The sequence below is a fragment of the Puccinia triticina genome, chromosome 5A, assembly GCF_026914185.1.
Source record: "Puccinia triticina chromosome 5A, complete sequence".
In the NCBI taxonomy this organism is placed as follows: Eukaryota; Fungi; Basidiomycota; class Pucciniomycetes; order Pucciniales; family Pucciniaceae; genus Puccinia; species Puccinia triticina.
This window is the reverse complement of record NC_070562.1, coordinates 3,976,602-3,992,412: the sequence shown is the minus strand read 5'-3', so window position 1 is coordinate 3,992,412 and position 15,811 is coordinate 3,976,602. Positions and strand designations below refer to the sequence as shown.

At 46.2% G+C, this 15,811-nt stretch overlaps 1 protein-coding gene across 1 annotated transcript in view; it reads left to right on the top strand.

Annotated features, from left to right (window-relative positions):
* Positions 1-15,783, top strand: part of PtA15_5A497 (uncharacterized protein) — a gene marked incomplete at both ends in the record, with an annotated part of 62,881 nt that extends 47,098 nt beyond the window's left edge. Inside the window, 15 exons of the mRNA XM_053169264.1 lie at positions 11,394-11,481; positions 11,643-11,759; positions 11,844-11,924; positions 12,013-12,417; positions 12,558-13,353; positions 13,446-13,549; positions 13,620-13,712; positions 13,802-13,932; positions 14,017-14,320; positions 14,392-14,580; positions 14,695-14,814; positions 14,879-14,954; positions 15,014-15,150; positions 15,222-15,321; positions 15,407-15,783. Coding sequence (XP_053020479.1) covers positions 11,394-11,481; positions 11,643-11,759; positions 11,844-11,924; positions 12,013-12,417; positions 12,558-13,353; positions 13,446-13,549; positions 13,620-13,712; positions 13,802-13,932; positions 14,017-14,320; positions 14,392-14,580; positions 14,695-14,814; positions 14,879-14,954; positions 15,014-15,150; positions 15,222-15,321; positions 15,407-15,783 — 3,118 coding nt within the window. The remainder of the gene's footprint in view (positions 1-11,393; positions 11,482-11,642; positions 11,760-11,843; positions 11,925-12,012; positions 12,418-12,557; positions 13,354-13,445; positions 13,550-13,619; positions 13,713-13,801; positions 13,933-14,016; positions 14,321-14,391; positions 14,581-14,694; positions 14,815-14,878; positions 14,955-15,013; positions 15,151-15,221; positions 15,322-15,406) is intronic.
* Positions 15,784-15,811: the final 28 nt, after the last annotated feature.

The window sequence follows — 15,811 nt, the reverse complement described above, 5'->3', positions numbered from 1 at the left end:
GAGTGGGTTATATCCACTCGATGACCGGTGTGTGCCAGTCATTGAGTGGGTTGTGTATCCACTCAATGACCGGTGTGTGCCGGTCATCGAGCGGGCTGAGACCCACTCGATGACTGGCGTGTGCCGGTCATCGAGTGGGTTATGTATCCGCTTGATGACCGGTGTGTGCGGGTGCCTGATGTGGACCTCTCATGTCGGCAGCGCCACCGCAGCGCAAGGGAATGACGCCTGCCCGACCATCACGACGGATTGGCCTGCGGGAAGGGCGACCCGAAGGCGCCCAGCGTGGCTTACAACAACCTGATGTGGGTCCTGACGCCACCTGGCCTTGGGCGCCCCGCCCCCTATCACCGTGACGCCAAGCTGGCGCCCTCATGGCGCCGCGGCTTTCCCCCATTTGTCCAGGTGTGTAGTTTACATTCATATGAGCGGCGTGGCGGTGGCATCGTCGCCAAGGATATGCACTTGGCATGCAGGGCCTAGTCGAGGAAGCCAATGCGAGTTTGCTGGGGGAACTGGAACGTGTATAAAAATAGGTGCCCTTGAGTTTGGATAATCCCCAGGGCATCCTCTGCCGCTGTACTTCCAGCGTGCGGTTTGTCCTCACCCCCTCCGCTGTTGCACTTGTGCAGTTTGAGGGGCTAAACTCGTTGGCCCCCCTTTGCATAATGCCTTCAATGCGGCGCGCTGGGGGTCATCCTCTCACTGTTTTTTAACCCTGCTAGACAGGGATGGACAGTGGGCCACGGTGCATCAGCTTGCTGATGTTAGGTGGCTGGTTGCAGGTTATAGTTGTATTTTTTTTGTTGTAAAATTATGTTTTTTTGTTGTTTTGGCATTTGTAGAGGGAAAACCCTTTATGTTTTTTTTCTGGAAGTTGTAGAGGGGAAACCCTTGTTTTTTTTTTTAATTTTTGGATATTTGTAGGGGAAACCCTTGAATTTTTGTTTTGTGATTCAGAGGCTTTAATAAACTTGGATTAATTCAATTTGAGTCTGTCAATATATAATTTGATGATTTTGTAGGTCATCGACAGAATCTTGAAAGAAGATCAGGAGAATATGGAAAAATCGCGACGGAAATCAAGACAAAAGAATAACCCAGCAAACGAGCCCGATCCCAGTATGTTTGACAACATCTCCTTTACCCCTCGCGACTGGCAGGATATCGAGGAACTTAACTCAGAGCTCGAGGTGATTTATTAACTCGTTGTGATTTAAGACAAGCTTGGTCCTAACCTTAAGTTTCTTAGGTTTTTGTTAAACTAACTCGACAAATGGAAGGAAACCATGCCTCTGGTTCACACGTCATCCCGAAATACTTAGAGCTTAAGGAAGATCTTGAAGAGAAAATAAATACCGCCCTCGAGAGTGATGCACTTTATCCAATGTACTGTGCAATGTTGAAACGGGTCGAAAAGTATCTCGATGAAGCGATGGCTTGCGATTCTCTTGTTCTTGCCACGATCGTTCATCCATGCTACAGGATGGCTCTTTTCACTCTTGTTTTTGGTCAAGAAAGCACTGAAGTGTCCCGTTTTACTGACTTGGTTCAATCGGAGTTTGCTTGGATCAAAAATAACATTTCGTCGCAAGCGGCTTCCATCAAAACACCAAACCCTGAAGCGAATCAAGATAAATCAACCAGTGGAACGAGCGACTCGAAAGGGCTAATGGCACGCCTGGCATCGCTCAACAAAAAGACTCCATCAGCCCAGGAACACGAACTCCAGTTGTTTCTATCTGCCGATCTGACATCCAAGCCAACTGACATTTCTGATCAAGAATTCCCCTTAAAATGGTGGAAGGTATGTAAATCTTTCTTCTGCACTGAGTTTTTTGAATGTATAAATTAATCCCAATTTTGATATATATAGACACACGCCAACCTATACCCAACTGTTGCAATTATGGCACAAAGCTACCTGGCCACCTCCGCGAGCTCTTGTTCAGTGGAGCGACTCTTCTCTGCTGCATCCGATGTTTGCAGTAACAGTCGTGGTCGCTTGCTTCCTGCAACAATGTCACATAACGTTAGCAGCCTCATGTGGCTTCAAGAGCAGGTCCCCCTCTCAGGACCATTCGAGACTGCTGGAAAAGTTTTATCTGAGCTTGCTGGAAAGAAGAAAAAATAGATGTTAAAGAAGCTCACAAGTATCTAAATATTTTGATAATTTCAATTCACATAAGGCTGTCTCTAGCGTTATCTGTTCGTTATCTGTAAGAATATTAGATAACGTAATGATTCCTAAATTAAAAAATAGCTCCTCTTAGATAACGTAACTCAAGTGAAAAATATTGAAAAAGAAAAATTTGTAACGCAACATCAAATTGTTACGGAAAACTTGACAAATAACTAATTTTTTTCTGTTACGTTATTGTTACTTTTTGTTACCAATAACGTAACTTCCCATTGTTGGTCCCGATGACCAGAACGTGACCAGAATGTTCCAGTCATTGATATGTCTGCATTCCAATGACCAGAATCAGGCTTGCAGAGGGTGGTGGGTGGCGCTGGAGGAGTGAGCTTTCAGTCAGATTGCGGCTTAAACTGCCAGTCCATAATTGGAGCTGAGCCGCGACTGCTGTGAAATGTGTCTGCGGGCCGGGGAACACAGGCCAACTGGGTCCGTTGGAGATGCTCTAACTTAACTAAGTCCCTCCCAAAGGAGGCCAAAGGCCTTCCTCTGGGAGGGACTTATGCCTTACAGGTGATTTTGGCCTGAGAGTTATGCCCCAAATCCTTGCCTTTTTGTGCTAAGGTCCCTGTACGGTGGTGTTTTTTTGTGATCACCCGTACATTTTCACTAAGACTCATCAGAAGCGTGGCTATCTCCAGCCACCTTCTGTTGTATTTGTCTCCTTGCCAAACTTGAGATACAGGGGATGTAAACACAAAAAACCTTATCCTGGCTAGAACAGATGATTGATCACTGGAGGACTTCCCGTCGGAATCTGCGGGTCTCCCAGAAGTGGTCTGGACCCCAAAAAGCTAGATTTCCCTGTGAAAATCTAGACTTTTTGGGTGTATATTGACATCTGCAAGAGTCCCAGATTGCACGGGAAGTCCTCCACTGTTTTTCCAACTGACTCCCTTGGGATTTGGAGTGAATAGCTGAAAATGCATGTTCCCACACGCATCCTGCAGCTTTGTGACATTCTCAGATCTGTCAGAGCAGTGAGTCCTGGATACCTGTCATTTTTTTTCCTTGAGGCAAGTGTATGGATTTGCACTAAAAATACTGTTTTAACAGTCTCCGGGTTGGCATTTGCCATCCACCATCTTTGATGGATCATTGTGAGTGAGGCAGGAGGACTCATGATGATATTGATACATCAAAAATTAGACAAGATGTTGATATTTCATCTGATCCAAAAACATTGTTGGGATCCTTGGAGGTGAAGTAGCTATGGGAACATTTGTCAAAATCAGTGTTTTTGGCCTTTGCTCTTGGTCCTAAATCACTGATACCGCATAAGTCCCTCCGGTGGAGGCGCTTTGTGCCCCCACCTTTGGACTTAGTTAAGTTTAACCCAACTCCCGCTTGGCCAAGTGCCTCCGGGGGTTGGGTATGTGCCCAGCGGGCTTGATCGGGCAAGTTGCACGGGGGGCAGAGCTTGGCACACAGCCAAGTCCCACTTGGCTGAGATCAAGCTCTGGGCCAATGTGAGATCTGTGACTTGGCATGCAACGCACCGGTCATCAGACGCCGGCCCTCTTCTCTGCCTCAAAAGGCAAGAACAATGTACCCTCAAGGAGGGGAAACGTTCTCGCTTCTCGAAATCGCACATCAGACATCAACAAGGGAGCTTTTCTTTCTCAATGGCCGGTCTGTAGGCTGGTCATTGGGGAGGAAAGACTCCCTTTGCGGTGGGTGATACTTGTATCAATCATCAAGAAGGGAGTCTTCCCTTCTTGATGACCGGTTTGTAGACTGACCATTGAGGAGGGAAACTTCTCTCCTTGATGGCCGGCACAGCATTTGGCGTGCGTGGCACCCTTGCTTGAAATCGGCCCAGCAGGGCTTTGTGCCAAACCCCGCCCACTTTGCAATATGCCAAGCGGGGGTTGGGAGTGTGCCAGGCGGGCTTGAGGATCTAACTTATCAAAGTCCCTCCCCATGCGGGAGGTTGGAGTTTGGAGTTTGGGTGGTGGTCCGGGGGGTAACTCTTTGGGTGGAGCTTAAGTTTGGCTGGTGGCGAAGCCACCCCTCCCGCAGGGAGGGACTTAGGACTTATCCAACTGTTTGGGTGGGAGACCACCCACCAAAAAAGGATGAAAACCTACACTCTGAATTTTCCAGCCTGCAGCTTAAACACTGTCCCCCCCATTATCCAAGTTTATTAAAGGCACAGATTTGCTAGAACCCAAAAAAACAATCAAGGGTTCCTCCTGTAAATACAAAAAATGAGAGAAAAAAAATCATGGGTTTCCCCATTGGACAAAAAACCAATGCAAAATCCTCAACAAACACAAAAAATGCAGCTCTCTAAATTCTCAACCTAGCCTTCCAACATCAGCAGTGCTGTGCCCCCAGGCTCAACCTCCAGCCCGCGTCAAGCGCGCGGGTCAAAAAGGTTGGACATGAAGGCCCCCGGCCTGCAGCAAAGGCTGCTGACCAGTGGGGGGCCCACTCTTTGCCCCTCAGGCTGCGCACGCGCAACAGCGGAGGGGTTGAGGACAATGGATAGCTGGAAGTGCAGCATCTCCAATTGCCTGGGGAAACAGCTACACCACCAAGCTACATGACTCCTTTTAAGCTCTCCGCTCCCCTTCAGGCCAGAACACTCGCTCCCCTCACGTAAACGCCATGCCACGCCGCGGCCCCGTAACCGTAAGAGATTCCACGGCAACAGGAGACAAGGCTGTTGTAGTCTTGTCATCTGCAAGGGATCCGCGGACAACAAGGCTTCAACAGCCTTGTTGCTTGCAAGGGATCCCTTGCGGAAGACAAGATACAGCTTCCTCGTCCGCAAGGGATCCCTTCCGGCAACAGTGGTCCTTTACTATACTTTACTATAACCAAGCCCTTCCAGTAGAGTATAGATGTTTTTATCATCTCCGGTACTTTACTGGTTATAGTAAAGGATTTTTTTCCAATGGGCTGATATAGTAGAGAGCCCTATTAAACATATTTAAACCCTAGTTATTTCAATAACCAGGGGTAAAAGCGGGTTTAAATGTACTTTTACCCCTGCTTATTGAAATAAAAAGGGGCAAAACTAGGTACAAATGCATTTTTGTGGTTATAAGGAGCCTTTTGCAAGCTCCCATCAACAAAACAAAACAAATTACTTTAACTGATACTGTACCTGTATAAAAAAAAATTAAAAAATCAAATATGTGTTATAGTAAAGAAAAATTATTCATTTATTGGAGTGCTATCTGTTATAGTACTTGGCCAAAAACATCTACTAAATCTTTACTTTACCAATAACTGTAAAGTAAAGGCCCATTTTTGCTTCCGGGAGACAAGGCTGTTGTAGCCTTGTCGTCGCAAGGGATCCCTTCCGGACAACAAGGCTACAACAGCCTCGTCTCCCTGAAGGGATTTCTCCCGGACAACAAGGCTACAACAGCCACGTCTCCCGGAAGGGGTTCCTTCCGGACAACAAGGCTAGAACAGCCTCGTCTCCGGGAAGGGATTCCTCCCGGACGACGAGGTTACAGCAGCCTCGTCGTCTGGACGACCCAAACCCCGCCGCATCCGTGGGAGCTACCTGGGCAGGTACCCAGGTGCCGCACCAGTTTTACCCAAAAAACAGGCACCCGGCACCCGCGCGCGGGTGCGAGGCGGGTGCCGGAGGTACCTGCCAACGGGTGCCAGGTACCTGCCGCGGGTCCAACGGCAGATTCTCTACCAATGATTGTTCCAGGAATCCTTGATGCTAGGAGATGTCCTGCTATCCAAACTGCACCCAAAATAATTTATTCAAAACAACAGCCTCCATGTAAAATAAATCATATTCTGGGTCTTTCAGCTACAGAAAACATGGGGTATGTGACCTTTGGACTCATGTAATATAACATTGCTTGCTCAATATACAAAAATTGGTGGCTGACAGGGACTCAATTGTTTACATTCTTATTTCCAAGACATTTCTTTCTCTACACCTCAAGGCACCTTCAGCACAATCTATAGGTGAATTCCTTGGCTGATGAAGCTGTTCCTCAAGATTGGAGACATTTATTATTTGAATGTGTGGCATGAGACAAGTCAACACTGAATGCACTATGACTTGATTGCTATTTCTAGCTGGTTTATGAGGGATATACAGATCTATGTATGTTGGAAGAGATATCAAGCACAGAGGGTGAATACACTGAACCTTCAATCTGCAGCGGCGAAGCCGCCCTGGCCTCTAGTAAATCATAAATTCATAAATCTTTTTCAGGGGGATTACATAATCAACCCCACACAATCCCCTGCAAAGAACAGTTTATGAATTTATGATTTATGCATGCCTAAATCAACTTTGAACACCATAAATGATCAGGATAATCTTCATGTCCATTGCGGACAACAATTTTGGTCATCAACAGACTGGCCACTTAGGGAATTCATACCATCACAACACACATCAAGAAGGGTTTATAATGTCCCTGATTTTCATGTTCCCATCCCATCACAATGATTTTTGAGAAGGTTTTTTAATCCAGATTTTCATTTTATCAACCCCTATGCAAGATCACAAAATCAAATGCAATTTCAACAACACCAACAAGTGCAGACCCCCCAAAATCACCAACTTCAAGAATCAACAAATTTCACTTTCCCATCATCACCAACAATCACAAATTCCACACTGTACAGCCTCCCATCAGTGGTGGGCAGTTACTGAAAAGTTACTCAAGTTTCATCTGGTGATATCTTATGCAAGAAGAAGTTTAAATTACCACCAATCATCAAGTCCACACCGTCAATCCTCCCATCATTACCAACAATCTCTTCCTCTGCACAGGGAGAATTAATTTTCTCTTTCTCAGTCTCATTATTTTAAATCATGAAAATAACAATGGTGTAACCGCTGCGCTTCAGTAAAAAAAAAGCGGTAATTTAGCGCAGTGAAAGCAGTAGCGCAGCTGGACCTCTGCTGCCTTCTGCTGAAAGTAGAGTTTGCTTTTCCCAAGTGGTAGCGCAGCAGATGGGGCCGCCACTTTAAGCGCAGCGGGGGACCACTACATGGTCAGCTCAAAGAGCAATAGCACAGCAATGGTCCTGCTGCACTTCTGCTGGAAGTATTGTGCCCCTGATTTGTCCCCAACCCAAAAAGCGGTAGAACAGCGGATGGGCCCGCTACTTTTAGCGCAGTGCAGCAGCCGCCAAAACCGCTGCGCTTCCCGCTTTGCTTTACTTTCCACAGCAAAGTGGCTACACCATTGAAAATAACAATCATGGCAACCACACATCCAGGGTTTATATTGTCAACTTTCTCAACTACCAAAGTGATTCACCAGGAAATGTACAGAATCCATTTCCATCTTCTGATAATTTCCTAAATTTATCACCTGCACCAATACCCAACCTGGGATGACCTGCCTGAAATTGATTTGGGGTGTTTTCAAGAACAAACCAAGGAAAGATTATCTCAATCTGGATTGGTTGATCCTCCTTCTGGAAATTTGGTTGAAGATGATTTCACAGACATCCACTTCCCCAGAAATCTTCACCAAAAACATGTATAACGGCTGATTGCATGGGATTGAACCTGCTGGATTCAGGCCTTATACTTAGGTCAGTGAGATGTTGTGGACATTCTTATGCCATACTCTTCACAGGAGAAAAAAAATCACTTTGCTGCCTTCAAGGCAGGATCACTTTACAAAAACATCCCCCACCCTCTAAATTGCTTCAGATGTTTGAAACTGCAACTCAAAATCACTCACCTGATGGAAATCAACTGACTAAATCCATGAACCTGAGAGATAACAGCTTTTCATTTACATTTTTTGTAGTCAATGCTGAAACCAGAGCTGCACTCAACAATCAAGGCCAAGGTATCTATGCATTCAAGGTGAAGGAGAAATTCACCATAACATTGGAAGTTTTCTCCCACTTTCACAAGAAGTCCCCAAATTCTTACAGCTGTATATATATGACACAGAAAATGAATTTTAAAACTGGAGTGATCATGGTCAAGAGCTACTTCCATGACTTTTGCAAAGAATACAATCAATTCTTCACCATTACAATCCTCTCATATTCCATTTTGAAAGTGTTGCATCTGAATTAACTGAAACCATCTGAACAGAAACTGGATGTTGAATGAAGAGAGGTGAAGCTTCAATGTGGAGAAAGTTCAAATCAACAATTCAAATAATTTGAACAATCAGCAGAGATCAGCCTTTGATCAGATCATTAATGCATCTTATGCAGAACAGCCTGCCTGCTTCTTTATTGATGTTGCTGGAGGCTCTGGAAAGACTTTCTTATACAACTAATTATTGGTCAATGTAAACCCAAAGAATTGCTATTGTGTGTGCTGGAAGTGGTGAATTCTAATTGTTCTAACCATATGGATATTCAACCTGCCCCATTTTAATTTTTCATCCCTCTGAGTCCACGGGAATTGCAGCTTTGAAGATGCCATATTGCAGGACTGCCCATCTAAATTTTGGAATTCCTCCAAAGCTTCTGCAAAATTTAGTCTCTTCAATCACAAAGCATTCTCAAAAATTGAATGCAGATGTGTTGAGGCAATCAAAGCTGATAATTTGGGATGAAGCCCCAATGACAAATAGACATGTACTTGAACTGGGGAGAACTTGCAAAAGCTATGATTCTGCAGAGGATGATCCCCAAAACCTACATTTGCAAGAGTATATCACTGGGTTGAAAATTTCAGGTTTCCCACCTCATATTCTGATTGAAATGTGGAGTGCCAATAATCATGCTCAAGATCTTGATTGGACAATGGGAATTGGTAATGGAACCAGGTTCAAGGTTGATTGTGGAAAACTTGGGTCCAAATGTGATTCACCCAAGAGTCATATCAGGTAACAGTGTTGATGATTCTGTTGCCATCCCTCACATTCCTTTCATATCTGACCAAAATGAGTCAGGAGTGCCTTTGAAGCTCATACACAAGCAATTTCCTGTCAATCTGGCCTTCTCCTTTGCAATCAATACATCTCAAGGTGAAACAACTGGCAATGTTGGTATTTTACTTCATGAACCTGTGTTGAGTCATGGCCAGCTCTGTGTTGCATTTTCAAGAAGCAAGCCAAGCCAAAATACTAAGGTAGTGATTCCAGAGTGTGACATTGGCCAGTGGTAAGATTTTTTGATTCTCCCTCATCACCATTTTTCCAAACATTTATTTTTTCAGCAACAACTTTTGTGTATTTTCCAAAAAAAACTTGACCTTATTTCCCAGAGTTTTCACTTGAAATTTTTTTTTCCAACCCATTTTTTGGGTTAGAAGTTGGTCTTCCTTAGACTGAATGCATAGTCACCCTGAAATTGCATCATCAAAGGTTTGAAAAATTGAACTCATTTCCTTTCAGCTGTCCCCTTGGGGCTTTTCACACCCCCTGAAACCCCAAATTTGGGGGCTATGCCCTTGTTGTGAAATAAAGATCATCATGATCATTAGAGATGGGCGCACGTAACCCGTTGCGGGTATCCGCTATCCGCTGGCGGGTACCTGCTGGAGGCCCTCGGGTACCTGCCAGCGGATGCGGATTCGGATGCGGATGTCTGAGATTCCGGCAGAATCCAGCGGGTACCGGTGTATTCCGGCGGGTATCCGCTCTCCATCGGGCATGGGAGCTGCAGCGGTCGGCAGCCATAAAGCCGTTCTATGTTGCTGTTGATTGGGGGGAGTCCCTCCCGGTCAACAGCAACATACAATAGTTGACCGGGATGAATCCTTCCCGGTCGACAGGCATATCGACCAGTCGACCGGGAGGAGTCCCTCCCAGTTGACAACTAGACATACCAGTCGACCGGGAGGGACGACTATACACACCAGTTAACCGGGAGGAATCCCTCCCGGTCAACAACTATACACACCAGTCAACCGGGAGGAATCCCTCCCGGTTGACAAGTAGACATACCAGTCGACCGGGGGGGATTCCTTCCGGTCAACGACTATACACACCAGTCAACCGGGAGGAATCCCTCCTGGTCAACAGTCAGTCAACTGGGAGGAGTCCCTCCCCATATCGAGGAGTCTACCGGGAGGAGTCCCTCCCCATATTGAGCAGTCAACCGGGAGGAGTCCCTCCCGGTCAACAGCCATATCAAGCAGTCGACCGGGAGGCATCCCTCCTGGACGACAGCATTATGCAGCAGTTGACCAAGAGAAGTCCCCCCCGGTCAACAGCCAGGAGAAGTGCCTCCCGGTTGACTGACATATGCAGCAGTCAACCGGTAAGCACGTTTTGAGGGGCGGGTATCCGCCCAGGCGCGCGGGTACCCGCTGTCGGATGCGGATGCGGATGCGGATGCCAGAAAATGGCTAAAATCGACCGCGGGTATCCGAACACGCGCGGGTACCCGGATGCGTGGCGCCCATCTCTAATGATCATTTTCACTTTGGCACAGGCAGCCAGGAACTTGAAGGCTGTTGCCACCAGGATGTGTATGGCAAAATGGGCGGAGATTGAACTGGGACTGTGCCCAACAACCCTGTAATTATAGCATCACATTCACTCTTGATGTCCAACCAATAAGCAAAACACATAGAAGGTTTGGCCACTCCAACACAACCTGATACCATGGATATTTCAACAGCAAGAAAAACAAGGTCATACCCAGGGCTCCAGAGTGCCACAGGGGTCTGAAGCTGGGGTAAGCTGTTCCAAACCCTGGGGACCATGTTTACACCACGGACGCAAAACTCCCAAGGTTGCTCAAAGGTGCTTTGAATGAACTTCAAAGGAAAATCAATTCAGTTGGGACGTCGCCAACTGGGTCAAAATCAAAAATCTCACATATTGTCCAAATAATAGCCCAGTTCACATTGGATTTTTGACACCATTTTTATCCAATTTACCATTTAAATTTTCCATTTTTTTCAAGTTGGTCAGATTCATCTGAAATCACTTTTTTGATGATTGAAAAATATGCACAAATTTTATGATAAAATGCCATAAAAAGGGTGTTAAAGTGACCAACGTGAACTGGGCTAATACTTGGGTTTTTTTTCAAATGCTTGTTTAACAAGATGGATTAATGCCCATTCAAAGTTTCTTCAAACTGAAATCTTAAAAGTGCATCCGTGGTATAGCTCTCAGCTGAATCCCCAAAAGGCTAGAAGTTGCCATTGTCACTACTCCACCTGCGTTGTAGGGGAGTCGAACCCCTGACGAGGCCATCTGCCAATGGCAAGGCCCCAGTTTACCGCTAGCCTAACAACGCATCATGACGTCATCCGATCCAAATTCAGCCTATCTGCTCTAACACTTAATGTGATCGATCACTTCTTGCGTAAAACAAATCCCAGATACAAGAACCAGAATGGAAACGCAGGGATGGTGAATAGATCCAGGCAGTTGGCACGGGCTGCAGGCGGCCCGAGCCTGCCTTGGGGCCCGCCTCCCGCGGGGACGCGGGGTCGATTCGGAGCCCCCGTTGGAGAGGCTCTCGAGTCTCATCAGCTCGAAAGTTGGCACTCCCACGGCCACCGAACAAACAGGACCAATCGCTCGATGAAATGTCGTCTGCCGCACCAGTCACGGACACAGGCGAAGAAGCCGGCTCAAACCACACGGAACCTGGTCACGACCAAGAGCGCTCCATCCTGAATGAGTCGGTTGGATCATCCATTCAAGAAGATGGAGATGACGAGGACGAAGAGGAAGATGAGGAAGAAGAAGAGGAAGAGCCGCTGTTCAAGTACCAACGCCTTGAGGGCCACATCGATAAACTCTTCCAAAATGACAACGCCTCGGCATTCACGACTTCAGAAAAACTCATAGTAAGCTTCGATCTCATTTGAAATCTTACCAATCTTGACTTTGGTTCTCGTCCTCCTGCGATCGTGGCGTATGTCTCATCAATTGTAGGGCCTCGGTACTCACAACGGAGTTGTCTACATCTTGAATCACCGAATCGAACTGATCAAGCGCTTCAGGCCCCATTCTGCAACGATTTATGACATCAAGATCGAAGTTGCCGAACAATTTGTTGCAACGGCTTCAATGGATGGCAAGATATCCATTGTCCAACTGGCCGGCGGAAATGATGTGTTCATCCTGGATCTCAAACGGCCGATGATGGCCGTTGCCATGGAACCTTTATATCACAAGCACCCCAACAAACGCCAATTTATCTCGGGCGGTCTGGCAGGCAATTTGACCTTGCATGAGAAAGGCTGGCTTGGCAACAAAGAAACCGTCTTGCATTCAAACGAAGGATCGATTTGGTCGGCAGAATGGAAAAACAATCTTGTAGTGTGGGCTAATGATACTGTTGGTGCCATTTTTCTTCTAGCGCGATTATTTTCCCCCATGTCATCTTTCGTGCAAATCTCGGGATCCTGATACCAACTCGAAGGAGATCTTTTTTGGTTTTGTTTTTAATTTGGCATCTGCAATCTCACTGAGCTTAGGGGATTCGAATCATCGATATCAATACTCACCAGAAACTCGCATATATTCCCCGTGGAGCGGACGAACCTCGTGCAGATCTCTACCGGTGCCATTTCTCTTGGTCAACTCACGAAAAGCTACTGGTTGGCTGGGCTGACACGATCCGAGTCGTTTCACTTAAGGAAAATTCGAGTGCTAGCTCCATCCATCGCGGCTTGATCTCTACATCTTCGACGAACTCGTCGAACCTCTCGGTCAAAGTGGAAATGGTTTTCCAGGTTGATTGCATCATCTCGGGTATTTGTGCGTGGGAAGCTGGTGGATCTCCCGACATTGCTATTCTAGCTCATACTAGTGAGCCTGAAGACTCGGAGGTCGATGCACCTGGAAATGAGCACGCACCATCTGAAGATGGTACAACCGACTCGATCGCTCCACGCTCCTCCAAGCGAAGACCGGCCCAGAGACCTGAGCTTAGGATTATCTCGTACAACGGAGAAGAAATCTCATCTGATGCACTGAATATCAGCTCCTATCAACGCTATCAACCTAATGATTATTGCCTGTGCTATTTACTCCCACCGCTACAAAATGGAAAAAAGAAAAAAATGGACGATGAAAGTCTGTATGTGATGTCACCCAAGGATTTGATCCTCGTCGAACTTCGGAATCGATCAGATCACATTAGTTGGATGATCGAGCATGAGAATTATGAAGGAGCTATGAAAGAAGTCGAGGAAGCTGGCCTAGCTGGAGCTCACGGATATAGTCTAAGTGAAATTGGTCAAAAATATCTGAGTCATTTAATCAGTCAAGGTGAAGAACCTCTCGATGAGAGAACCTTCAGCTCGTGGTACTGATTAGACTCATGTATGACTTGTTTTATTCGAGATCTATTCCAAATCTAGGCCAATTTCAAGTTGCTGCAACTGCCTCTCCGTCGATATTAGCAAACGATGTGAAGGCATGGGAAGACTGGATATTTCTGTTGATCGAGAAAGGCCAGCTTGATGTAAAGCCAATCCCCTGATTCTGCACCGCCATGGTCGTCTAACATGTCCGTTTACCCAACCTGAATTTAGGTTATAATTCCTCACGTTCCTACAGAAGCGCCTCGGCTATCCAAAGTGGTGTATGAAGTCATCTTAGTTCATTTGCTCAGAAGAAATTCGCAGGTGAGGAGCATAGCAGTATTATCATTCTTCACTTCTTCAGTTCGGTACAAGTCTTAGGAAATTCATGGCCTTTGGTTTTCATGAAAAAGGAAATGCTTAAAATGATTCGCAAGTGGAGTCCTGAGCTGTACTCCATCCCAGCTGTCCTTTCTGCTTCCCTCGATCGACTTTCTCGAGATTCTGGGAGCTCTGAAATATTGATGACATGTATTGCAGAACTGTGCGTAACCGCGCACGCTTTTTATGTGCTTATTGTGCCATCTTGGGCATTCGCATCTAATACCAGCTTTTCTCATTTACCCAGATACATCTTGAACCATCAACCTGGGAAGGCGGTGTCGTATCTACTCCGGCTACGCAAGCCAGAGGTGTTTGATTTGATCAAGGAACACAGCCTGTTTACTGATGTGCAAGATCAAGCCTTACTTATGATCAAATTCAGTGATGAATTGAATCGGAAAAACCTCAATCGACCGGACGCGGACGATGAAGGATCAAATCAGAAAGGAGAGCAAATTCCCAGTACTGCAGCAACGCAAGACGAGCAAATTCCACGCGATTACGGCGCTGCTATCAATTTACTCGTTCAGCACACTTATTCAATTCCTGTAAACATTTTCTTTTCTCAAAAGGAGAAGGTGACTGTGTCCTGGACTGATTAAAGTGACCATATGCCTAGGTTGCTAGAGTGATAGATCAGTTAGCCGATCATCGCAGATATCAGTTCATGTACCTGGATGCGCTTTTTGAGGTGGATCCGTCTCTGGGGACGGATTTCGGAGATTTACATGTGGACCTGTTTGCAGAATTTGATCGGCAACGGTTGATGAAATTCTTGAGAGCCAGTACATTTTACAACCTTGAAAAAGTCAGTAACTCTCGTTGTTGTTCGTTTTCTGCGTCGGCTCTTGTCGTGTATTGGTATAGAAGGTCTCATCGTCGGGTTTTTCTCGCCATTTTGGATGCTTTCTTTCTCTCTCAGGCCTATCAAATCTGTCAAGATTTGAATTTCGTACCAGAAATGGTTTATCTCTTGGGAAGGATGGGAAATAATAAAAAGGCCTTGTTTTTGATCATCGACAGGATTGGAGATGTTCACCGAGTCGGTCGCCACTTTCTCCTTATCTTCCTTGGTTTGTCGCTAACTCGGACGGCTAATGTTTTAGGCTATTGAGTTTGCGAAAGAGCAAAACGATGATGATTTGTGGGAAGATCTCCTACGATATTCAGAAACCAGACCCGGTAGGCGCTAATCCGCTCCTCCTTACCCTTCCGATTTTTGATCATTTTGTGTCGTTCAGCTTTTATCAGGGGCCTATTGGACAATGTCGGGTCGGAGATTGATCCGATTCGATTGATTCGCAGAATCCAAAATGGATTGGAAATCCCCGACCTGAAAGCTTCGATCATCAAGATACTCCAAGATTTTCATCTTCAGGTGAGAAACAAAACTGACTGGAGTCCCTTCCGGCATTATCTTCACGCTGATTGAACATGTTCATTCTGTAGATATCGCTGATAGAGGGTTGTAGATCAATCATGGTCAGTGATTGTCGAGACCTTTCAAATGTGTACTATGCAAGTCAGACTTTGGGCGCTTTGGGGGATCGTAAGTGTTCATTACGCCCTCTGACAAGCACTAATCAATCAGACAAGGCTGATGTGTTGAAGACGTCTCCCAATGACCTCCCTAGCCTCTTTGCGATGCCAAAAGTGCAACAGACTGCTCACGGAACCCAGTCAACCGATTGCAGCGACAGACGATGGGACTGAGCTTGTCGCCGAGAACTCGATCGCGGTGATGGGGTCGGCATTATCGATCATGTTTCTCTGTCGACACTCGTTTCATTCCCTCTGTGTGTTCGACTCGAATACCGTCCTGGCTGCATTGGCCGAACAACAACTCGATCGCAGTCGGTCTGCCTTGGGCGATTCCTTCGATCGATGCGGTGAACGCTACAACGCCATTAATTTGAAGTTCGCTCAAACTCTCATCCTCCGATCTGGCGATGGCTCCTGTCCCATCTGTACCTCTACAGCCAAGGAAAAAGTCGAACCACAACATGACTAACCACCCTGCATGATTATTTCGCCTCAGA